Source organism: Mytilus trossulus, chromosome 14 (assembly GCF_036588685.1).
Source record: "Mytilus trossulus isolate FHL-02 chromosome 14, PNRI_Mtr1.1.1.hap1, whole genome shotgun sequence".
Lineage (NCBI taxonomy): Eukaryota > Metazoa > Mollusca > Bivalvia > Mytilida > Mytilidae > Mytilus > Mytilus trossulus.
The window spans coordinates 22,961,885-22,987,587 of NC_086386.1; the positions used below are offsets into that span (position 1 = coordinate 22,961,885).

Here is a 25,703-nt window from a genome sequence, read left to right on the forward strand (position 1 = left end):
TTCTTTTGGACAAGCAGTTTCACAAATGGAAAATTCAATGGTGATTAAAAGAACTTCTTCACTGTGAAAATTGGCATATATGTGACACATTTTCAAATTGAAGGTGTTGACTTAATGTTTTACCCAAAATGGTGACAACTTCTTATATATATGCTAATCCTCACAATATTTTCTCAAAAAATAAGACCAACATCTTAGTGAATACTCATTCTTTTTCTTTTCTTTCTGTTCTTGTTCTTTTTGTTCGTTTATTATTTTCGTTTTTCATTCATTCATGGTTTATATTGTCATTTTCCCATGTTTAAATTAAGGATTCAATCTCCTCTGTGTATAAATTAGAAAAATATCTCCTATCAGCCAGCATCACCAACCATATAGTTCTTAATTGTGTCTTTTTATTTATTTTCTTTCTTTTTTATGTAAAATGAACATTAATTTCTAAATATCTGACCATCAATATCATATTGATGGATTTTTTGGTTGTTTAACGTTCAGTGGCGAATATTTGATTAATTTCCTGCATGTTCAGGACCAGCAAATTATCATTATGAGGTTGACCAACAAAACTCAACATTAAACATAAAGGTGAACAAATTATGTTTAAACTATTGGCTAATTAACATTCAAATTCAAACTTTCCAGATTTTACACTTTATATATACTTGATTCACCTGTTAGTATAACAGCAAAGCAAACAATATTAGTCCATTATTAAGATAAAAGTTTGAATTATACAATATAAAAATTCTTGCTACATGAACATATATCTGTGCTTGTACTCCGGACCAGCCCTTTGCATTATTGCAATTAAAATTTCATCTTTCTGGCTTGGAGTTATTTCCCTTTCTTGAGGCAGTGGAAGTTCTATCCCTTCATCCAAGAAAAACTGTAGCAAATGAAAATGTCCATTCTTTGCTGCTAATGTGAGAGCAAATTCTCCTTGGCTTGTCAACATCTCAGGTTTTGCACCCTTATCCAACAGGATATGACAAAGTTCAGAGTATCCATTTTCAGCTGCCAGATGAAGTGGGGATATTTTAGTTGAAGTTGTTGAATTAACGTCTGCACCTTTGCTCAACAAGAAATTAACAATATCTTCATGGTAAAACAGTGTAGCGAAGTGTAGTGCTGTCCATCCAGATATTCCAGACTGATTAACCTCTGCATTATTTTCAACAAGATATCTTACGATTTCTAAATCACCTTGTGCTGCTGCTTCTGCCAATGGTGACCAAGGATCAAAGACACTGTTTCCACGGCAACCAGTTCCCAATCCTTGGACTAAAGTAACAATCTGCTTGTCTCCAGTACAAGCTGCTGCATGTAAGAGCGATCGGCTACCTTCCATTGTGGTTTTACTCAACCTTTCTTTGTCATTGTAGTGAAGTTGTCTGATTATGCTTTCTTTACCTGCCAATAAAGCTTCATGTATAGGTTTATGTCCGTTGGGTGTTTCCGCCTCTAAATCACACTTTAGGTCCATCAGTGCTCTAGCAGCACCATCATCTGTATTTCTCACTGCCAGATGCATTGGTGTGTATCCATCCTCAAGTGCTGCATTTATATCTAATCCTTTTTGTTTTAATGTTTTGATTGTTTCTCCTGAACCAAATTGAGCAGCTATATGCATCAATGTTGGTTTTAACTTCATTAAATCAAGTAAATCATCTCCATACAACTCTTTAAATTCATCGTCTGCAAGATTTTCATTTGAGGTCAGTGGTGCTCCTTCATCTAGGAGCAGCTTGACCATTTTTCCATGTGAAATGGTAGTTCCATAGCAAACTGCAAACAATGCAGCTTGAAGTTCATCCTGGAACCATTGTTCTATTTTAAATTCTTTCAATTCTTCATTTGTTAGATATTGCCTCACTGTAGCTTCTTGTCCATAGAATGCTGCCCAGAAAAATAACGATCTATTAAATGGACCTTTCTGCTGGATGACTGGTAACAAACTTCCCATCTCGCCCATAAATTCAAAGAAATCCTTTGAACACTTTTCATTGTTCAATGCAGAATGAGAAGCGATTAATCTGACATTTCCGGACAGGATCTCAAATACAAAACGTTGTGCAAGTTGTGAATGTTCTTTTGGCCATACAGTGATGTATGACTCCATTTTACCACCAAAGTAGTTTCCAGTTCTACATCTCTCCATTAAAAAGTTATGTGAACAAAGTTCGACTATTTTCTTTGGAATTTTACGGTTGATTGATTCAGCTACAAGATGCATGACATGTTCATGGCAGAAAACCCAGCAATGAAGTTGTTTTGGAACAAAGAAAACTCCATTCAGGAGAGTTGCTGCAAACCTCATTTTCCCAAGATTTACCTCTCGTGTAATTTCCAAAGGTTCTATCAGTTCTCTGAAAATCTTTTGTTCCCTGTCTGTGTATTGTTCAAATACTTCTTTATCAAGATCAAGTTTACCATCGAACAAAACAGCCACAGCTAATGTGTAGAATATAATTTTATCAAAATTATACACCTTCTGGATAACATTCTCAAAGGCTCTACTTGGATTGGCAAAATATTGTTTGCCTTCCATGTGGAAACTTTTCACGGCAGCAAAAAGTCTGCATTTGATTGGAAATCCCTCCTTAACTTGATCATACTGCAGTTCATCTCTATCACGGAAACCCATTTTAAAGTCATAATATTCGCAAATTTTCTCAATGACAGATCCTTGATCAGAATAGCCAGGTTTAGGGGCGGTGAGATCTATGAGATGATTGGTGGAAAAGATTCGCTTTCTAGTGACAAAAGATGGCAGTTTATCGAACTGATGTTTGTGACATGTTGTGATGAGAAGAAGATTTGGTTTATTGTCAATGGCTGTTTGAACCATAGTGTCTAGATGAGGGATCCAGGGTTCTATTTTATGCATGCTTGTTGCTGCTTCACCAAATATATCATCAACGATTATCACCTGTTTCTTGTTTCTGTCAACTTTCATGTACCATTCCTCGGGAGAATTTACATAGATACATTCGTACAGTTCTCTTTTACCTTCTGGAATGCTGTTTTCTTTAAATTCTCTTTCAGTCCCTGCATGTGAACCCCATTTTAAAGCTTTAGGCTTCATTATAAAGCTAATCATGAGATGTTCTGCCATTGAAGACTTCCCATCACCACAGAAACCAACAATAGTTACATATCCGTTATACCATAGGGTCTTTCTCGCTTTATTGTAGTAATAACGCTCATAATACATTTCTTCTGGATTCATTGGTGTTGTCTGGAAGAAGTTATTCCACACTGAAAAAAGATATTGAACATGTTTAAAGAACACTTAATATATTTTTCTTGTTTTCTGTTTTCATTCAACTGTTATAAAGTCCAAAATTGTCCAGATGAGAAATGGGAATTACATTTAGAATACATGGTTTAACCCAATCTTTCATTCAAAAGTATAAGCATACATAGTTTAATCAGCAGTTGTACCAAAAATAATCTTGATTAAGGGTAAAAATAAATCCAAGAACAGTTTTGATAAAAGGTTAATATTTAGCTCTGAATATTAGGGCCTTTTTTGAAAAGACAAATAAAAAAGAGAAATAGAGTTATTTTTATGAAAGTTTTCTTATAATGCTGTAAAATTAACAAGCCAAATAGGCCAATATAGATTTTGTTAAAATTTGGCTTTACTGAATCTATTTCTTTACTCTTGCATGTATGTTTTGTTAGTTTTTGCTTGTACGAATACCACTTGGTGGAGTTGGATGTTGGTTTTTAGTTTGGTCTGTTGTTCCTGTTGAAATTTTTGGGTAAATCCCATAATCTTTTTATGTATTATGCAATAATTTCTGAATGTATAGTTAATACTAACATGTAACCTCAGATTCTTGTAGGTATGTCTCAGGCGTCAGCTCTTTAGGTGTTTTATGTATCTCTATGTATTCAGGTCTTGGTTGGATTGGAGCGGGTCTGAACTGTTGTGAGAACCCAAATGGCTGTACAGGTTGTATTGGTTGGAGAGGCTGGGCAGGATGATATCTAGGTTCCTGTTGACCAGTTGTAAACTGGAAGGAACTTGAAGGTGCTTGTCTAGTTGGTGTAACTGGTTGAACAGGTTGATCGGATGCAAAGTGGAAATCGTCATCGTCTTCGTCCAAACTTTCATCATCATCTTGAATAAAAAATAAATTTCCTTACAGTTTGAAGCAAGATTATAAATATCTAACAATATCAAGTAAAAATCTAACAATATCAAGTTAAAATCTAACAATATCAAGTAAAAATCTAACAATATCAAGTAAAAATCAAACGATATCAGATAAAATAATACATACAATTCTAAACAGTTAGCATGATTAGAAGCAAATGCATGTTAGACACTTTTCGTATAAATTTTCTTTGAACAAGAAAGTTAATCATTGTTAATTGGTCAACTGACAATTTCTGTTGCATGGACATAAAATATATTAAAAAAGTTTACAGATATTTCATGTTTACAATGTACTTTTTGTAATGGAGAATTTCATATCTATTTGTAATCAAGCAATAACATACAAATCTGCAAGGGAGATAATTCACTCATGTTTATTTTATTGGTCAGTTTTTGTTGGTCCAGGAAGCTGGTGTGCTTGGACAGACACCTGCCATGTGTAGGATTAAAACTCTCATTGTGACAACCTCAGTGGTGTTGATAGGCTACCAGTTCAACAAATGAATCACTTTTGAGGTTGTAAAGCTAAGTTTGTACATGTATGTTAATATAATACCTGCAGTAAACACTATCTGTTCACCTTCCCCAAGATTTACATTCACCCCTAAATCTTCTGGTCGCAGTCTTTCTGCCATATTTTTTGGTCAAATCTAACAAAAGAATAAAATGTTTCATTAACACATGTAAAAGATGTTATTATACATTCAGAGCTACCTTAGTCATGCAAGTGCATGTTCTATAATAAAATACACAAAAATAAAAAAAAGACTTTGGTTAATGTTGAAATTGATGTATGGTTTATGTCTTTACCATGTTTACAGACTTGTCTTTTGGTGTTGAAGATGGTTCAGTGACCTCTATATCATATGAAAATAATGAGACACCAGAGTCCTAAAACATTGATGTAAGCAACTATACATCACCTTCAACCATGTGCATGATGTGTACTTGCATATAAAGTGATAAATGGACTTAAATCTAGAAAGGTAAAAGTGATGCCACCTAAACTAAATCTTGGTCTGTGTTTAGACTAGAGGTATATATACGTAACATAATCAGTCAGGGGTACTACTTATACAAGTGTATTTTATTTACTTGAAGGAGTAAAAAAAAATATACACATATAAGTAAATTTGTAGGATACTTATACAAGTGAATTTTATTTACTTGTAAAGGTAAAAAAAAAATTGGCTGAGTTCTGTCCCTTCGGCATTCAGATTTTTTTACTTGTATAGGTAAAAAAATCAACCTTTCTTCTTTTCTTGAATTCTGAATATTTCTTTGCTCTAATAGAATTTTAAATTGTGTACCCTTTGCAGATGTCTTTACTAATCATTCAAGTGTAATTTCATGGACAATGAAAGTCCCATTTGTCTGTTATCTTCTTAACAATGCTCATTTATAAGCCCCAAAGGAGCAATTTTTGAAGGCCTTGCGCAAATATACAAGATCTTTGCTCAATCAGTTTCTTTGATGAATTAATGAGATGAAACATTGAACTTTAATGAAAAAATTTGAGCAAACCTGGGAAAAATCATTAAAGGCATGATTTTACATCTTAAAACTTGAGGATTTTTGTTGGATTGTAAGAAAAATTTACTTATACAAGTAAATTTTTCAGAAAATCAAGGGGAGATTATTCAAACATTATTTATTTACTTATATGTGTATATTTTTTATCACTTCTTCAAGTAAATAAAATACACTTGTACAAGTAGTACCCCTGACTGATAATATGAACATAAAATGTGTTTACTTTTTAAAAGTTTACAGTAATTTAACGACATAATTACTATGTGCTTTTAGTAATTTATCATTTTACCAAACAATAAAAGAAAAACAAATATGTGTACTTGCATATAAAGGGATAAATGGACTTAAATCTAGAAAGGTAAAAGTGATGCCACCTAAACTAAACATCTAAATCTTGGTCTGTGTTTAGACTAGAGGTATATATACGTAACAAACTGTGTATTAGTTTCACAACATAAGGTTGAGTCAAACTAAGGTTAGAGAACAGCAACCAATTTTGGGATGTACAGAGTTAAAGATAAATGTACAGAATGACAAAGATAAAACTTATTATTTCTCATGCAGCAAAAATACTGCAATCTGATTGGTTGACTACCCCGCTGTAAATAACACCCCACCCTTGTTCATCCAGGGATAAATAAAATTTTGCCAAAATTTGAACTAGAGGCTCTCAAGAGCCTGTGTCGCTCACCTTGGTATATGTGCATATTATACAATGGACACAGACAAATTCATGACAAAATTGTGTTTTGGTGATGGTGATGAGTATGTAAATCTTACTTTACTGAACATTCTTGTTGCTACAATTATCTCTATCTATAATGAACTTGGTCCAGTAATTTCAGTGGAAAATATTTTCTTAAAATTAACAAAAATTTATGAAAAATGTTAAAAATTTACTATAAAGGGCAATAACTCCTTAAGGGGTCAATTGACAATTTTGGTTAGTTGACTTATTTGTAGATCTTATTTTACTGAACATTATTGCTCTTTACAGTTTATCTGTATCTATAATAATACTCAAGATAATAACAAAAAACAGCAAAGTTTACTTAAAATTAACAGTTCAGGGGCAGCAACCCAACAATGGGATGTCCAATTCATCTAAAAATTTCAGGGCAGATATATCTTGACCTGATAAATATTTTAATCATGTCAGATTTGCTCTAAATGCTTTAGTTCTTTAGTTATAAGCCAAAAACTGCATTTTACCCCTATGTTTTATTTTTAGACATGGTGGCCATCTTGGTTGGTTGGCTGGGTCATCGGACACATTTTTTAAACTAAATACCCTAATAATGATTTTGGCTAAGTTCTGTTTAATTTGGCCCAGTAGTTTCATAGGAGACGATTTTTGTAAAAGTAACTAAGATTTACGAAAAATAGTTTAAAAATTGACTATAAAGGGCAATAACTCCTAAAGGGGTCAACTTACCATTTTGGTCATGCTGACTTATTTGTAAATCTTACCTTGCTGAACATTATTGCTGTTAACAGTTTATCTCTATCTATAATAATATTCAAGATAATAACCAAAAACAGCAAAATTTCCTTAAAATTACCAATTCAGGGGCAGTAACCAAACAATGCCACGGGTTGTCTGATTCATCTGAAAATTTCAGGGCAGATAGATCTTGACCTGATAAATAGTTATACCCCTTGTCAGATTTGCTCTAAATGCTTTGGTTTTTGAGTTATAAGCCAAAAACCCCTATGTTCTATTTTTAGCCATGGCGGCCATCTTGGTTGGTTGGACGGGTCACTGGACACATTTTTAAACTAGATACCCCAATGATGATTGTGGCTAAGTTTGGTTAAATTTGGACTAGTAGTTTCAGAGAAGAAGATTTTTGTAAAAGTAAACGACGACGCCGGACACAAAGTGATGAGAAAAGCTAACTTGGCCTTTTAGGCCAGGTGAGCTAAAAAAAAAATTTTTATTTTGTCAAAAAAAATTAAAAAATTAAATTTTGCCAAAATAAAAAAATAATAAGAAAAAAATGATAAAAAAAATTCAAAAGAACACAAAATTTTTCTCAATTTTTCCAAAAATAAAGTAAAAAAGTATTTGACAATGTGCAGCAACATGGACATTGAAAAAATATTACACTGGAAATTTTTCATTACCATTTTTACAATTTTACATCCTGGTTTCAAAATGAGTAAATGAATTGTTCATACGAAATAAATTCGTTATCTTGGTGTAATCAGGGGTGTACAGAATTTTACACCCTTGTTGAAAATTCAGACACCCATTCGGCTTGCACCTGAGGGGGTATGAATTTTCAACAACCGTTTAAAATTCTGTACACCCCTTATTACACCAAGATAACTAATAATACCACCTTCACAACAGCAGGGGCATAAAAAAGGCATGTCTATTTTAAGGATAGAAATTCATAATAAAGCTCCATTTCCAAATCTTTGTTTCTGTGAAATAATTTAGTAAGGGTTTCCTAAGTGACTTGTGATAACAAAATCCCTAACTAGAGCATGCTTTTTTTTTATTGTAAAAACCTGGGGCTTTGAGCTTTTTTTAATAAATGATTTTAAATTGGTGAACATTACTTACATTTAATAACACATATATATACACTAATTAAACTATTGACATGATTAACACATAGAAATTTCTCATCTTTGTGAAAGTTTAAATAATAACTTTGCTGAAAAAAACACATCTAAGTCTTGCTTTTTAAGATTAATATTATAGGCCAGAAAAAAATGGTTCTCATTTCTGTACTTTTTACATTGATTGTATCATATGTTGTGAAGTACACTATGTACACTAGTATGTACTGGTAATTGCCTCCGATATCCGAAGAACCCCTCGAAAGCTGCGAGGGTACAGTGGCATCCATGTACACTCCCTAACGGGATTAATGGAGATGTGTCACTAACGTATATTTATACGACAATTATTTTTACAAGGACAAACAATCCCCACCCAATTCAACACAAAGGGAGTGCTAGGACACCGGGAAGTCTGTTATTGTGGTGGAGGAAGCCGAAGTACTCGGAGAGAACCACCGGGCCACTCGGTGGAAACAGACAAACCAGAGAGATATCAGAAGATTGATCTCCAGGTCAAAGTAGGGACACTTTGACCAACCGAGGCCCCCAACGTACCCATTCTAGTTTAATCTCCGGTCTGGGTACCAGAGATGTGTGTGAGAGGGTGAAAATTACCCTTCTAATGTACTGATATTTTTAGCACCCCGAGTGAGAATCGAACTCGGGACCTTCAGCACTGTAGCCATCGGTCTTAACCACTAGACCACGAACTCTAATATGGTATAAAGTATGTGTATTATAGTTCTTATTTGTTTCAGCCTTATGTGTGTCAGTGTGGCGGGATTGCTTCCCTTAGAAAATTTAGTAGATACTTAGTCAGCTGTAAGCGGTTGAGCGAAGGAAGTACTTCTTTAGCTCAGTCTGTTAGCTGCTGCTGTTGTAACACAGAGGTCCCGGGTTTGAGTCCCGGTGGAGACAAGCAATTTTGTAATGAAATTTGTGCTCTCCGGTTACATGTGGATAAAAACACCTCTAATACTAATATATGCGGTAGATACATTAGCATCCATAATAAGATATTATACAAATAATGAAATTGTGCTACCTTTGATATTGTAGGTCTAACTCTAAGATAATTTTTTGATCTGTTGATTGAATAATTTTATGGTCTAAAATATAATGTTTTCATTGGTTGCAAAGTTGAACTAGATGTATTATGTGTGATAAGCTTAGTACTAAGATTTAACTGAAGCATCTTACACACCAAGTATGAGCATAAAGTACCTGTGTATGACTGGTCTGAAATTGAAATGAAACAACGCTGCAATAGGTAAAACCCCAAATCTATTTTTAGTGACAGGAAATGTTCCATGTCCGATCCGTGATACACATCTTTAAACCGGGATTGTAAGGGGAACAACTCAAGAGTTATTTCTGTCTGGAGACGTGGTAAGATAAGAAACTTTTATCTGATAGTTTAAATAGCATTGAATAAGCAGCATGTCCTTATATAAATTGTAAAAGCAGATGTATATGAATTAGTAAACGTTATGCATAGTACCAATGTCATGAACTTTTTTGGTAGTCTCAAAAAAATATCTCCACTGGCACTATACACCTTATCGCTAATCCCGGCTGACCCTGCCGCTTGAACTTTTGACGTCAACAACAATCACTTTTCCATTGTGGCGTCAAATATTTTGTTTTATGACGTCAACATTTTACGGGAACCTGTGTGAAATCCAGCAATGGCGGATAAATAGCGATAAGGTGTATTATAGCTGCGAAAACGTAGCTCTAGTCACAGGGGCTTGTTTAGTGGGTCAGACGAGGTTTTACTGTCAATGGCGATCGCTATCCTATATAAAGTCAGACTGACCCACTAAACAAGCCCCTGTGCTCTAGTGTCCTTAGTCCAAATAATTATGACGTCTTGAAAGGCTATTATAATTTTTGTCTTTTACGCCTTACATTATAATAGCCTTTCAAGACGTCATAATTATTTGAACTATAGTGTCCTTTGGTTTTTTTTTGTCTATGGTCCGCAAATATAAAAAATCATCAAAAGAACCTTGCTCCGTTTTCGCAGCTACACTGGCACTGTTGCGGTGCATACACCTTATCGCTAATCCCGGCTGACCGGGCCGTTTGATTGATAACACCAGGTGATCTATTTACTTAAAAACGATGTCCATGCCATAATTTTGAACAGGCATATAGAGTTTGTTAATAGGAAACAATTTACATTTATTTTTCATAGAATTTTCTTTTTATTCATTACAAAAAGATTGATATTCTGACCATCATGACTGTAGGTAAATATTCATACAAAATTCCCTTGATGTCAAAAGGGATGGCAAAAAAAGAGTTTTCCTGTTGAATAAAACCCAGAACTATTGCAAAATATTTTGAAGCAATATCCCAGAAAGAAATAACGTAATTGCCGTAGACTGAAAAATCCCCTTATTGACAGTAGAGCAATTTCATGAATTTGATTGGATATAACGAATTGACATCACGTGATTGTCACGCCATTGAAATTTTAATGTAAACAAACAAGGTCAGAAGGTTCTGTATGGGACATCATCATACATTTAGTTACTGACAAACAATTACAAGTTATCAAGCTTGCCAATGCATGGTTATAAAAAATTAAAGCTAAGTCTACAGAAAAAATAAGAAAAAAATAGCCTTAGTATAACGACTTATAATTACACCTGGATAATTAACACTTTACCATGATTCATTTGTGTTTTAATTAAGTGATCATAACTGTATGATCACCGAGAACTAATTTATGGCTTCCACTCACCACCGAAGAGCTGACCTGTGACAAATCGGCAAAAACATTGTACACAAACAGTGCTGACTCAATAGTTGTACACACGTTGTTACATTTTTGTCGAGCCTTCGACTTTAGTCGAAAAAGCGAGACTAAGCGATCCTACATTCCGTCGGCGTCGTCGGCGGCGTCAACAAATATTCACTCTGTGGTTAAAGTTTTTGAAATTTTAATAACTTTCTTAAACTAAACTGGATTTCTACCAAACTTGGACAGAAACTTGTTTATGATCGTTAGATAGTATCCAGAAGTAAATTTTGTAAAAATAAAATTCCATTTTTTCCATATTTTACTTGTAAATGGACTTAGTTTTTCTGCGGTAAACAGTACATTCAGTCTGTGGTTAAAGTTTTTAGAATTTTAATAACTTTCCTAAACTCTTCTGGGTTTGTACCAAACTTGGACAGAAGCTTGTTTATGATCATAAGATAGTATCCAGAAGTAAATTTTGTAAAAAAATAAATCCATATTTTACTTGTAAATGGACTTAGTTTTTCTGCGGGGAAACATTACATTCACTCTGTGGTCAAAGTTTTTAGAATTTTTATAACTTTCTTAAACTATTCTGGGTTTGTACCAAACTTGGACAGAAGCTTGTTTATGATCATAAGATAGTATCCAGAAGTAAATTTTGTAAAAAAATAAATCCATTTTTTCGATATTTTACTTTTTAATGGACTTAGTTTTTCTGCAGGGAAACATTATATTCACTCTGTGGTTAAAGTTTTTAAAATTTTAATAACTTTCTTAAACTATCCTGGGTTTGTACCAAAATTGGACAGAAGCTTTTTTATGATCATAAGATAGAATCCAGAAGTAAATTTTGAAGAAAAAAAAAATCCTCTTTTTCCGTATTTTACTTTTAAATGGACTTAAATTTTCTTTCAGTTAACATACAGACTTGCAAAGTCTGCAGTTAAAGTTTTTAAAGCATTTATTAGATTCATAAACTATGCTGGATTTTTACCAAACTTGGACAGTAGCTTCTTACAATCAAAAGATTGTATCAAGAGGAATATTTTTATTGATTTTTTTCCCTCATTTTTGTTGAGCATGCGATTTACAGCAAAAGTAGGCGAGACACTAGGTTCCGCGGAACCCTTACAAATTTTTTACTTTTGTTAAGAATTGAATGCTTCTTTTTGTAAATTAATCATTTGTTCATTGGTGTGTAAATGCATTGAACTAAGTAACTTTAAGTTTGTACATTTTGTATGAAGAATGAAGCACTTCATTCTATAAATGTGTACTAGGTCAACATGGTCAATGCTTTTACAACTCTATAAACACATTTTTTTAAATTACTAAAAAAAAGCATTCAATACTTACATGACTTACCATGCTCATAATTACATTATTTCGCTATGATCAAGAAAACACGATTACCATGATTGCTATCAAGTTTTCTTTTATTTGCTAGTGCACTTTATTGTGGAAACTTGTGTCATCTCGAATGTTATTGTTCTTTTTTAAAATGAATATTAATTTCAGAATAACAACAGATTCTTATGTGAATCTTTTTTTAAGAAATACAATCATGACAATTTGTGAATCTTTTTTTAAGAAACACAATCATGACAATATGAATAATTTTCAGTGGTCAATATTGATAAATTAGCTTTACAGTTGCTTGTAATATGTATTACATTTGAAGCTGTTAAAGTACTGTTTCCTTTTAACACGTTTACTTTTACTGTAGTCAAGAATTAAATATTGAAAAATAGAAAATTCAGTTGCAAACATGTGTGTCATGTCAATAATAGAAATGTATTTTTCTCAGCTGTAATATTATACAATGTTTAGTTATACATTTATCATCCTTCCCTCCATCTATAACACCCTGCTCAGTTGCTTCGTAATACATTTGTTCTTGTAATACTGCTTTGAGACGAGAGAAGGCATTAATTATCAGCAATGTCACAATGTGAGAGGAGACCTTATCAAGCTTGCTTTCTTCAAGCATAAAACTGTCTTTGTATGGAGGGGGATTTTAAAAGACCATTAATAGAACAATAAACATATAATCAGTTTTCTTTCTATATATATCATAAAATATCAATGTGTAGAAAACACAATAATCTATTACATGATACATACATGACATATATGTAGATGTAATAATTTGGTCATATAAATATTATGATTATATATTCTTTAATTTATATTCAGAATCTAAAACATGATTAAGCATTTATAAGTATTGTATTTGTACATATAATTTATTTTCTTGTTTCAAAAGAAAGTGCATCTTTTCTATATAATGAGAGTTACATGTTATATTGTCACCCTCCAGCTTAAACATGATTCATAATATATATAGACTATTGGGAATAAAACAACCACTTATTTAATTCAGATTTTTACAGGTTAGAAACTTACATGTTCATCATTTTAAACTGTAGTATCAATTAAATATCATTTTGAGATTTTATTCTATTTATTATTCATAGATATATTTCATTTTGTATTTAAAAACAGGTACATAAAATATAACTTGTCTAACAACAGTAAGAAAGGAATTTGTACTAACTGGATTAGAAATGTATTCCATAATTTAAATAACAAATATAAATACATGTTTAAACTAATTTGTGGCTAATTTGAAAGCATATGTTCAATTATTTGTAATTTGTTTTAAAACTTCTTGACTATAACCAACTGGTGATAACGTTTTAAATTATAGCAGCCCAGATTGATTATTTAATTTACATGAACATCATTTACATATTATAACTTAACAATGCTTAAATTTTTAAAACTTTCATTAGTTTTATAATAAAATGATTGTATTGATAACTCTGTCTACTTCTCTGGACTATACATTATTTTAGTTGACAAAGAAAGAAATAACACAAAACGAATCCCAAAGCTGTGATTGGACCAAAAATATAAACATTTCGCATGTTAACGTTTCATCAAGAAAAATGTTAAAAAAATACAATATTTTATCTTTGCACCTAAACATGCTTAAAAATTTGGGGGGGGGGGGGGGGGGGGGGGAATCATGTATCTTACAAAAGGGATATACATGTGTGGTACATGTATGTACATTTCTCTATATGAGGCTGAAACCAAACAACACAAAAAAATCAAAAAGGCCTTTGGGTCAATATGTATAGGTATGGTCCAACAACAAAAACAAAAGTTTCTATCCCATGCAAGTCAAGCTCTAATTCTACACAATTCTTGAGAACCAATGTCAATAAATACATTAAATACACAGAAACTATTAAAGATTTGCATTCAGACATAATCTTTGTATATATTCCAATGTGCCTACGGACAGGATCATTAGGTCACTCAAATAGCAGTGGTGGATCTAGGGGGTTCTCGGGATTGGAACCCTTTCCTTTTTTTGACGATCAAGGCATTTAAACAGTCAGAGATATAACTCTATAGGGTTATTCCAGGAAATAACTTGCATGTGTTATTACAGATACTTCCACCTTAAATTTTCTAGATCTGTTATAACATATGCTTGTTATTTTTAAAATTATTTCATTTATAGTGGGCTCTAGGGAACTCTTGAGACTTTGCTCAGAAACTAAATGCATAGTCTTGATAACTAATTTTTTAATTAAATTAATACATTTTTGATGGACCATGGTAAATCAATGAGTCGAGGCTATTAAGGGATAAACTTAGCTGTGATAACAAGGCTCAGTTATTAAAGGAATGTAACTTATTATATAAGACACTTGGGAATTACTGAGAAACATGCGCAGAACCTCATTACATGCTCTGGTCATTATTTCTTACAATAAATTAAACTTCATTGTAATTAAGCATGATGTATGTCTGAGCAAATGCTTTGAAGTGATTTAGAGAAGCTGTGATAACACCCTTTAGTTATTACAGGCATATTTTTTCTGTAATAACATATAGGTGTACTATGCAAAATTTGCAAACTATGAACTGTTATATCTTTAAATAGTTAGTATACATATAGAAAAATGTAATATCAATAGAACTTATATACATTTTATCTAAACTAATGATGTATATTGTTCCTTTGAAACATGTAACATACATATGTTATCACAGTTCTTTGATTTTTTAGTCCACAATAACAAATGTATGTTATTTTCCTGTAATAACCCTATAGAGTTATATCCCTGACTGTTAAATGGGGACATATAGTTAGAACCCTCCCTTTGTCCTTGGTTGGGATCCCCCCTTTTTAAAAATGTCTAGATCTGCCCCTAAACTTGGTCATCTACATCATGCAAATGTAGTTCAAATTATCATAATATTTCTAATAATACATAATATTTTAGAATAAATCTTTTCTGTAGAGAAACATTCTGACAATGAAGAAATTGTTCATCCTTGATGTAATCAGATTATTAGTGAAAAGATTTATATCTAGGATGCATAGTGAATAAAATGATACCACAGAAAACTTTATGTTATTTAAAGGTTAACTTCCAAACTCAATCAGGTGAAACAATGTACCTTAAAATCTTACAAATCAATGTATTAAAAACATTTGTGTCCTATGAACCTGCCTTTTAAGGTACCCATGAATAATTAGGTCTGCTATAATTTCATATTCACATGATGTACATTTACTGTATATCATTACATCTGCATGAGGTAAAGAGATTATAATTTGATATTTCAGATGTAAAATATGTTTGTGATTAAATTTTCTAAGATTTGTTCACAATTTTCCTGTGAATTGTAAAAGGGCTAAAAAAAAAAAATTAACTGTAGGGCTACAATTAAAAACCTTGGGGTAAATTCAGTAATTGTAAAGGTAACTGACCATATATGATAACATCTTTCATATAAGTTAATCTTATCTTTTCTGGGTCAGTGAATGCTATATGTCAAGTAAATTAGTATTACATGAACATGACATATATAGTCTCCAGGCTCCCCTTTCTTAAACATCTATCTTAGCTTATTATCACTTCTGTAACAGTTTATATCCTGCCTCTGTTTCAGGTTCTTGAACTCTTTGTTTTAGCCAATTCTTAATGTCACTGACTTTTAGTGACTATAGAGGATAGTGTGTTACATTTTTATACCCCACCTTTAGAATAGTGAGAGTATCCTGTTGTATTATTATACCCATTTTAATTAAAATAGCACGGGTATACTGTTGTATTATTATACCCCTTTTAATGAAAATAGCGCGGGTATACTGTTGTATTATTTATTATACCCCTTTTCATTAAAAAAATGGGAGTATAATGTTTTACCACTGTCTGCCTTCCGTATGTCTGTTTGTCATGTTCATCAGTCCGTCTGTCCCATGGATATTTTCATTTCTAAATTTCTCAGAAAGTACATTACAAGGATTTCTGAAAATTGGTTGTAGGATTTATATGAGTAAGCTATACTGTTTGATGGGTTTTCAGATTCCTCACTAAACAACTTCCTGTTTAGCTTATAGTTTAAGTGGGCAGGGGTATCATCAGTGAGCAGTAGCTCACAGATTCACTTGTTTAGAACTGTTTTGATATAGCTGTTTGTTGTTTATTGTGATCATGGTAATCATTGGTTCAGTAGTTGGTGCATCTGTTATCATGGTAATCATTGGTTCAGTAGTTGGTGCATCTGTTATCATAGCAATCATTGGTTCAGTAGTTGGTGCATCTGTTATCATGGTAATCATTGGTTCAGTATAGTAGTTGGTGCATCTGTTATCATGGTAATCATTGGTTCAGTAGTTGGTGCATCTGTTATCATGGCAATCATTGGTTCAGTAGTTGGTGCATCTGTTATCATGGTAATCATTGGTTCAGTAGTTGGTGCATCTGTTATCATGGCAATCATTGGTTCAGTAGTTGGTGCATCTGTTATCATGGCAATCATTGGTTCAGTAGTTGGTGCATCTGTTATCATGGTAATCATTGGTTCAGTAGTTGGTGCATCTGTTATCATGGTAATCATTGGTTCAGTAGTTGGTGCATCTGTTATCATGGCAATCATTGGTTCAGTAGTTGGTGCATCTGTTATCATGGTAATCATTGGTTCAGTATAGTAGTTGGTGCTGTTTGTTGTTTATTGTCATCCTGGTAATCATTGGTTCAGTAGTTGATGCTGTTTGTTGTTTATTGTCATCATGGTAATCATTGGTTTAGTAGTTGGTGCATCACCAATGACCTGATTTATTACTGTTTTACAACCACTGCATTTACAGTTCTCGTTGATAACTTCCTAATTTCATAAGAAAGTGGTTCTAAATATCTAAGCTAAAATTGGTCGAGTGTAAAAAATTAACAACAAAAGCAGATGAACACTGTATATATACATGTATTTAATACCCTGGTTTTTTCAGCATCTTTCCTAGCAGAGGGTTTATAGGATTCAGCCCCTCTTCTGGATTGAAACCCTTGGCAAGTGAATATGTTCTTTCACTAACTTTCAATGTGCAGTATATATGCATGATATGTAGTTAAGTTGACTTCAAAATTTAACATGTTCAATGAAACTTCACAAAATTTAACAACCTATCTTAAATTAGATTCTCAAATTATAACCTTAAACATTATGTTAAATGATTATATTTTAGTCATATTTTGACAGATCATTAGTTTTAAAATTAATAAACTTGAGAAATGATTCAAAATCAAATTTCCAAAAAAATTGGAATTCACAGAAACTTTGAAAACTAATTATTTTGTTCAAACCCAACCCTTGAAAAGGCCCTGCGAATTATGGAAATATGTACATGTTTTACAGATTAATTTGTAGATGAAATGCAATAAGATTTAAATTTCAACTGAAAGGGTATTCATACATGTAGCAAACTGGATGCATAATTATGATTATCCCATACCCCCTTGATAAGACCCTTCATCTTTACAAATCAATAGTTATCAGTAAAAATTAACAAATCTATAAAATTTGTTTAAATTATTGAGTACTCAGAGACATGTACATGATGTATAGACATTTCAACATAAATATGATCTATTTATTACATATTTTAGTCAATACTTTCAAATGGATCATGAAACACATGTTTTGGGGAATTGTCTTATGAATAAATTTCTTAATAGGTTTATAAAGAATTGTCTGTCGTAGGAGGATAAAAAAATATATAAGCTTATATCATATATCATGAGTTTATCAAGTTTGTATATATATGTCAATATTTTGGTCACAGCTGTATGTATAGTCATAAAAACATCTTTAAATAATCATGAAAACTTTAACTGTACACATAGCCTCTCTTTTTTGTGCCAACAGTTTGAGTATAAACTTATACACATGTTCATTATGATTTTAACTGTTTAAAATATATGTTTCTCTAATTCTATGGAAATTTATCCCTTTGCGAACCCATTGTATAAAAAAATTTAATCAACGTGTGGTTGCTGGTGATCTCAAAAGATCATTGGATGATTTTAAGGGTCATGAACTTTTTAGCTAACTGGATGAATCAAAATTTGATAACAGGTGTTAATGAAATTGACAACTTCGTGCAATGTGAAAGGCACTCGAAGGGATTTTTCGGTTAGCAAAAAAAGAAAATGTCTTTTTAATCATTAGAGAAACAGATTCTTGCATAGTTACTCGTGGATTATCGGATTTATCCAATCTCGATAGTTAAATTATAAATTTTAAAGTCCTCGCCGAGGCAGCTCGGACTTTAAAATTGATAATTTAACTAGATCTCGATTGGATAAATCCGATAATCCACTGGTGTCAATGTAAGAATCTATATATATATATGGCAAATTGATGTTATTAAAATGATTTTTGAAATTCATCCCATGTTCATTGAGAACATGAAAAAGTTATAGTTTGATTGAAGCATTGTGTCCTGTGGACACATACCTATATACTTTTGTTTTTATTTGTTATTTGAGCAGTCTGCAATGGAGGATCAGAGTTTCACATCTCTTTAAAATTTACCTATTCTTGATTTACAATATTAATGCAACCCCAAATTTGGCAACATCAAACAATTTTAATATTGGTCCAAACAATATCAGGCAAGTACTGGTCAAATTGTCTGTCATCATTTGCATTTTTAAAACCAATTTTATTTGAACTAAAGAATTCTCCCTTTCCTATGTTTATATTTAATGGAAAGGCATTCATCTCATTAAGTCATGGTTTTTTTTTTAAAAACCTTAATGATTTGATTTGACACAGAGTTAATTTTGGTATGAATTCTCAAAATATGTGCAGAAAAGTGTACCTCTATGACTTAAACTTTTCAGTTTAGAAATTTTTAGCACAAGATATTAATATTTTATCATCATTGATCATGGTCATAATATCCTGGTCCTTAACAGAATCCTGGACCAACATGACCAAATATCATTTATCCTGAATTCCAGGAGGAAGTCATTATTTACCCAAGTAGTGGAGCAGGCCAGGTCAAAATTGACAAAGCACACTGATATCAAAACTCAACAGGGCAATTGCAATACATGTTATAATATAGGTCAGTCTTAACAATTAATCACAAGACATATGGCAAAGGCCAGTAAAAATTTTGCCTGGCCAATAAGGTTTCCAAGAAAAGTGGCATCATAAGCCAAATAAGAAATTCTGAAAGACTGGAATTTTGGGCGTGTCAGTCAAAATGATTTAGTCAAAGGCTGTCATGAGGGGTTATGTTGAAAAATATCAATAGTACTTCTGAATATGCTAAACACTAGATTTGATTTTTCAGGAGGTGCAAACCAATGGTATAGTTGCTGACTTGTCATCATGAGGAGGAATACAGTGACCTTACTCAAGTTTTTAGTAGCAGCTGTACTATGTATTATGGCCATCAAATATTTCACAGGGGGTCATGGAGGGGCACAGGATGTATATGTTGAAAGCAAGTTTCCTCATGAAGGAGGAGGAGGTGGTGCTGGAAACAAACGGGTAAGGAGTAGAGGTAGTGTATAGACGTTTTATGAGGAGTAGAGGTAGTGTATAGAAGTTTTATGAGGAGTAGAGGTAGTGTATAGAAATTTTATGAGGAGTAGAGGTAGTGTATAGAGGTTTTATGAGGAGTAGAGGTAGTGTATAGACGTTTTATGAGGAGAAAAGGTAGTGTATAGAAGTTTTATGAGGAGTAGAGGTAGTGAATAGAGGTTTTATGAGGAGTAGAGGTAGTGTATAGACGTTTTATGAGGAGTAGAGGTAGTGTATAGAGGTTTTATGAGGAGTAGAGGGAGTGTATAGACGTTTTATGAGGAGTAGAGGTAGTGTATAGAAGTTTTATGAGGAGTAGAGGTAGTGTATAGAGGTTTTATGTGGAGTAGGGGTAGTGTTTAGACGTTTTATGAGGAGTAGAGGTAGTGTATAGATGTTTTATGAGGAGTAGAGGTAGTGTATAGACGTTTTATGAGGAGTAGAGGTAGTGTTTAGACGTTTTATGAGGAGTAGAGGTAGTGTATAGACGTTTTATGATGAGTAGAGGTAGTGTATAGACGTTTTATGATGAGTAGAGGTAGTGTTTAGACGTTTTATGAGGAGTAGAGGTAGTCTATAGAAGTTTTATGAGGAGTAGAGGTAGTGTATAGAAGTTTTATGAGGAGTAATGGTAGTGTATAGACGTTTTATGATGAGTAGAGGTAGTGTATAGACGTTTTATGAGGAGTAGAGGTAGTGTATAGACGTTTTATGAGGAGTAATGGTAGTGTATAGACGTTTTATGATGAGTAGAGGTAGTGTATAGACGTTTTATGAGGAGTAGAGGTAGTGTATAGACGTTTTATGAGGAGTAGAGGTAGTCTATAGAAGTTTTATGAGGAGTAGAGGTAGTGTATAGAAGTTTTATGAGGAGTAGAGGTAGTGTATAGAGGTTTTATGAGGAGTAGAGGTAGTGTATAGAGGTTTTTATGAGGAGTAGAGGGAGTGTATAGACGGTTTATGAGGAGTAGAGGTAGTGTATAGAAGTTTTATGAGGAGTAGAGGTAGTGTATAGAGGTTTTATGAGGAGTAGGGGTAGTGTTTAGACGTTTTATGAGGAGTAGAGGTAGTGTATAGACGTTTTATGATGAATAGAGGTAGTGTATAGACGTTTTATGAGGAGTAGAGGTAGTGTTTAGACGTTTAATGAGGAGTAGAGGTAGTGTATAGACGTTTTATGATGAGTAGAGGTAGTGTATAGACGTTTTATGAGGAGTAATGGTAGTGTATAGACGTTTTATGATGAGTAGAGGTAGTGTATAGACGTTTTATGAGGAGTAGAGGGAGTGTATAGACGTTTTATGAGGAGTAGAGGTAGTGTATAGACGTTTTATGAGTGGTTGGAAGGTGACATTATATAAATAACACATGGCTAAGAGGGTGATAGAGCAGATTGTTACCCTGAGAAAACATTGTCAACCGCGGCTAAGCCAAGGTTGACAATGCTTTTTGAGGGGTACCAATCTGCTCTATCACCCTTTCATTTAAAAAAAATGTAATCTGCTCAGCCATGTGATTGAGTAAATTAACACCCTCGTATTAGCCAATCAAAATATGGCATTTTAATGAAAGTATAATAATATGTAATGCTATGACAGATCAGAATAAAAGTTTCCTGAATAGCACTTCATGTATAGATTCATTTGTCTTACAATTTGACAATATTGCTTAGTATTGGAATAATCTACTGATATGTCCTGAAAATTTTCTTTTTTTTATGCCCCAAATAGAAAAGGGCAAAATGTTGATTTTTTTTTAACACATTTCCAATTTTTATTTGTAAAGTACTTTCTCTACTCTTTTACATATTAAATGATTGACAAGTTACTTCTTATTTTCAAAACTAAGATGTATAGATGTTTTGTGATTTTATACCATGAAGTTTTGAAGTACCATTGTAGGGGGGTGTGAGGGGAGAAAAACTTAAGAATATTGGGTAAACTTTACAGCAGAATTTTCTTACATGGAAACTGAAAAGAACAATGATTACAACTACAAGTTAGATATGCTTTCTAAAAAATATTTTTTAAAATCTTTATCAGATATTTTGTATTGTCATGATTGTAGGCAATGATCATTAGTGATGGAGACATGAAAAAAATAGATTGGCATAATTATAAACAGATAGCAGAAGAAAAACAAAGAACAGGTTAGTATAATATTTATGATTGCTTATTTTGCAATAAGGATGAAATTGTTAAAAAAAATGCTGCAAACTTATATTAAAAAAAAATGCAGAAAATAAACCCTGTGAATATATTTTACTTTGTGAAAATAGTATATCATCTGGATTTTGCAACTTTTAATTGCATCATTGTAATGTTTTGTTATATTAACATGATTTACTTTTGTGGTTTTGCCATAATGAAAAAGGGTGTGTGCTTTAATCATGTTAATAAAAATTGTTTACTACAAAAAATGAAAGATCTTCAATAGAAAAAAATACATTGTCTTTGAATGTTTGAAATTGATAAAGCTCTGCGTTTGTAGGTCCTGGTGAGCAGGGACAATTGTCTTTGAATGTTTGAAATTGATAAAGCTCTGTGTTTGTAGGTCCTGGTGAACAGGGACAGTCTATCATTTTGGATGCTGCAGATGAGAAGAAAAAAGCAGACTTATATAAAGTGAATGGTTTTAATGCCTTTGCCAGTGATAAAATCTCCCTGCATCGGTCTATGAAAGACATTAGACATCCTGAGTAAGGTTTTACTTCTGTTCATAGAAAATTTACAAAAATCATACACTAATGTAAGATATTTTAAGATTAAACATTTCCAAAACTTAAATTTTATTACCAAATTTTATCCAATATGAAGATACTTTAAGATAGATGCACATTTTACCAGCAAAAATGCTTCTGTGAACTTCTATGTACAAATCTTAAAACAGTACTCATCATCCAAATATGAGTCTTTAATTAGTACTTGTATTTAATGTTGTAAGAATATTGACCCTATGGCAGGCTTAGAATCAGAAGGAAAATTGTACCATAATCCATTCATACTTAAAATAAATGGATAAAACAAAAGCCAGAGCAATAATTACAAAATTTGAACAATTGTAAACTCATATATATCTGACTAAGTTAAGACATTAATTTTTGCAGAGAAAAAAGATTGAGCATGTTTGGATCAAATAAATGAATTATTAAGTGTATTTTTGATTTTTTGTTACCTTATAGTTGTAAAAATAAGAAGTACTGGAATAAACTACCAACAGCCAGTGTAATAGTCCCTTTCCATAACGAGCACTGGACCACATTACTGAGGACTGCATGGAGCGCTGTGGAGAGATCACCACCAGGGCTTCTCAAAGAGGTCATATTGGTGGACGATTTTAGCAGTAAAGGTTTGTTACTAATGTCTGTATTAATATATATTACCCTAAAAGTTATTGCAGAACAAATTATCATAGAAAAAAGAAGATGTGATATGATTGCCAATGATACACCTATTCACAGGTGACCAAATGACACATAAATTAACAACTATCGGTCACTGAATGGCAATCAACAATGTGCCATGCCATTAAGTCATAGTCAGCTATCAAAGGCATCAAAATGACCAATGTTAAACAAATATAACAAGAGAACTTATGGTTTACTTAAAAATAAATATGTAACACAGTAACGAATGAATACCTCTGAATTACAGTTTCCTGACTTGTGACATGCACATACAAAATGTTAGCCAGCACCCTCCCCATCCTTAACCTGGGTGGTGTAACAGTACAACAAAAGAACTAATTATGAAAATTATATAAGGTTTAACTCATTAGATGGATACAAATAGAAATACATATAACAAAAACGGAGAGTGGTTGTGGCTTAGTACCTATAAATCCCAACAACTGATAGACACTACTTAAGTACAGATCTCATGCACGTGTGAGATTTGGCAAGCTGTAAAGTCTGCTTCAACAACCATGTACAATGCAGGATTCATATGCATATTCCATTTACATGTCTCGTCCAGAATATGCATTTAATTTGCCACTAGATGTTGAACATCCATCCATCATTAACATGATAAAAAGAAAAGACAAATAAGTCAAACTGTTCAACCATTCAGCAACCAACCTCCAATCTTCAAGTCATCAATTTAAATTTTTCATTAAAACTTTCAATACATGTTTTCATTTGAAAAACCATGAAAACAAAAGAGATCTATTTTTAGAGTTTCTGAAACAGAAGTTAGACGATTATGTTGCTGCAGAATTCAAAGACTTTTCCACCATTGTAAAAGTTGTTAGAGCAAAGAAACGTGAAGGATTGATAAGAACAAGGTTACTGGGTGCTAAAGCTGCTACAGGGGATGTACTCATCTTCCTAGACTCTCATTGTGAAACTAATGTCAACTGGTTACCTCCTCTTCTTGGTAAGTTACCAATTTTATTGTGCTTAAATTTTTATGAGTAATGCTGGTGTCATTTAAGACTTTTACTCTAAAGTCTTCCTCAATTCGTCACCTGCTCTATTTGTTTATCTGTACATATTTACTAAAATACCTTTGTTACAAAAGATGTTTTTATCTGCACCCTTAAAACATAATACTATTGTTTCCAAATCTCCAATGATAATTTCCTCAATATAGGACAGTGATGTAACATCAGGATATAAGAACAAACTTAAAACCAGTTGAAAAAAGATTCTTTGGGTATCTTAGCAATTGTAATGCTCTACTAATTAATGTGCAGACTTCAGAGTTTAACGAAAAAACGTAACGGTTAGGAAGTCGAGTGTTTCTTACCAGTATAGTTAACTGCAAAATATCCAAAATTAATTGAAATCATTCCTACAAAATCATTATTTACCAAAAAATAAAAATCACATTATAATTGACAAAACACTCTCTGTCCCAAAAATGTACAGAAAATATTATTAACCATATTCATATATCGCATTCAATTTAATATTTTCCAATTTACTGTAAAAAATTTAAAACACATTTACTTCAAGAATGATAGAATTTATAGTACTGAAAAGTGGAACATCTTAGCCTTTTACATGTATATTATATCTTCTTTTCCACAGATCCAATACAAGAAGATTATAAGACTGTAGTATGTCCATTTATTGATGTGGTAGACTATGAAACATTTGCCTACAGAGCACAGGATGAAGGTGCTAGGGGTGCGTTTGATTGGGAATTCTTCTACAAAAGATTACCTTTAAGGCCAGAAGATCTAAAACAGCCAGCTGAACCTTTCAAGTGAGCAAACATTTATTGTTTTTTGGGGTTGGTTATAGTTTAGTATATCTGAAATATCCATGAATATGCAAGTTTTCAGCATTTCACAAAAAATTGTTACCCACGAAAATAAATGAATCCACAGTAACTGACAATGGGGCTCTAAAATTGAAGAAATTTCTTGGGTTGTTTTTTGCATTACAACTTTTTTTTCTCAAATTTTAGATTTTCAGGACTGCCCCCTTGTCTTAAATCCTGGATTAACATCTGCTGACTTGGAACAAGGATTGACACCTAAGAGATCTTGAATACCTAAGAGACTTTCTTCAAATGTGAATAAATTAAAAATTAATAAAATGATAAATCGATTATTAATCCCATGAATTTTTAGGGAATTTTTAATTTTATAGTGCAGAGATTGATGGAATCAATATTTCTATATTTTTTAATTTTTGTTTGTTTCAGTTCACCAGTAATGGGAGGGGGTTTGTTTGCTATTAGTTCTAAGTGGTTCTGGGAGATGGGTGGCTATGATATCTCTATGTTTTATTTCTGTTTCAGTTCACCAGGAATGGCATGTGGT

At 32.5% G+C, this 25,703-nt stretch overlaps 3 protein-coding genes across 5 annotated transcripts in view; 1 reads left to right on the forward strand and 2 right to left on the reverse strand.

Moving 5' to 3' along the window:
- Nucleotides 1–659: 659 nt before the first annotated feature.
- LOC134695936 (uncharacterized) lies at nt 660–9,601 on the reverse strand. 2 transcript variants are annotated; one of them, XM_063557427.1, is made up of 4 exons: nt 9,500–9,601; nt 4,725–4,818; nt 3,830–4,129; nt 660–3,258 (listed from the first exon to the last, which is right to left on the reverse strand). In XM_063557427.1, exons 2-4 carry the CDS (start codon nt 4,801–4,803, stop codon nt 752–754), a joined length of 2,886 nt encoding a protein of 961 aa, XP_063413497.1. In that variant the 5' UTR covers nt 4,804–4,818; nt 9,500–9,601; the 3' UTR covers nt 660–751. The 2 variants fall into 2 exon arrangements, with proteins under 2 accessions (XP_063413497.1, XP_063413498.1); XM_063557428.1 differs by having other exon boundaries at nt 9,480–9,556.
- Nucleotides 9,577–25,703, forward strand: part of LOC134695937 (putative polypeptide N-acetylgalactosaminyltransferase 10) — a 29,268-nt gene continuing 13,141 nt past the window's right edge. The window contains exons 1-7 of one of the 2 annotated variants that reach the window (XM_063557429.1): nt 9,577–9,664; nt 19,699–19,898; nt 21,999–22,080; nt 22,485–22,629; nt 23,113–23,279; nt 24,107–24,307; nt 24,964–25,141. In XM_063557429.1, coding sequence (XP_063413499.1) covers nt 19,737–19,898; nt 21,999–22,080; nt 22,485–22,629; nt 23,113–23,279; nt 24,107–24,307; nt 24,964–25,141 — 935 coding nt within the window. In that variant the 5' untranslated portion in view covers nt 9,577–9,664; nt 19,699–19,736. Of the gene's footprint in view, nt 9,665–13,323; nt 13,424–19,698; nt 19,899–21,998; nt 22,081–22,484; nt 22,630–23,112; nt 23,280–24,106; nt 24,308–24,963; nt 25,142–25,703 lie in introns of those variants that run through there. The other variant, XM_063557430.1, reaches the window with a different exon arrangement.
- LOC134697595 (platelet glycoprotein Ib alpha chain-like) lies at nt 16,677–17,027 on the reverse strand. Its single transcript, XM_063559879.1, has one exon. The coding sequence runs from the start codon at nt 17,025–17,027 to the stop codon at nt 16,677–16,679; it is 351 nt and encodes a 116-aa protein (XP_063415949.1).

Excerpts from the sequence above, each read along its gene's own strand:
- LOC134695936 (XM_063557427.1), bottom strand. The coding sequence starts at position 4,803 with ATGGCAGAAAGACTGCGACCAGAAGATTTAGGGGTGAATGTAAATCTT. Across the intron at positions 4,130-4,724 it reads ACAGATAGTGTTTACTGCAG|ATGATGATGAAAGTTTGGAC; the intron begins GTATTATATTAA and ends TTTTTATTCAAG. Across the intron at positions 3,259-3,829 it reads ACAAGAATCTGAGGTTACAT|TGTGGAATAACTTCTTCCAG; the intron begins GTTAGTATTAAC and ends ATCTTTTTTCAG.
- LOC134697595 (XM_063559879.1), bottom strand. The coding sequence starts at position 17,027 with ATGATAACAGATGCACCAACTACTGAACCAATGATTGCCATGATAACA.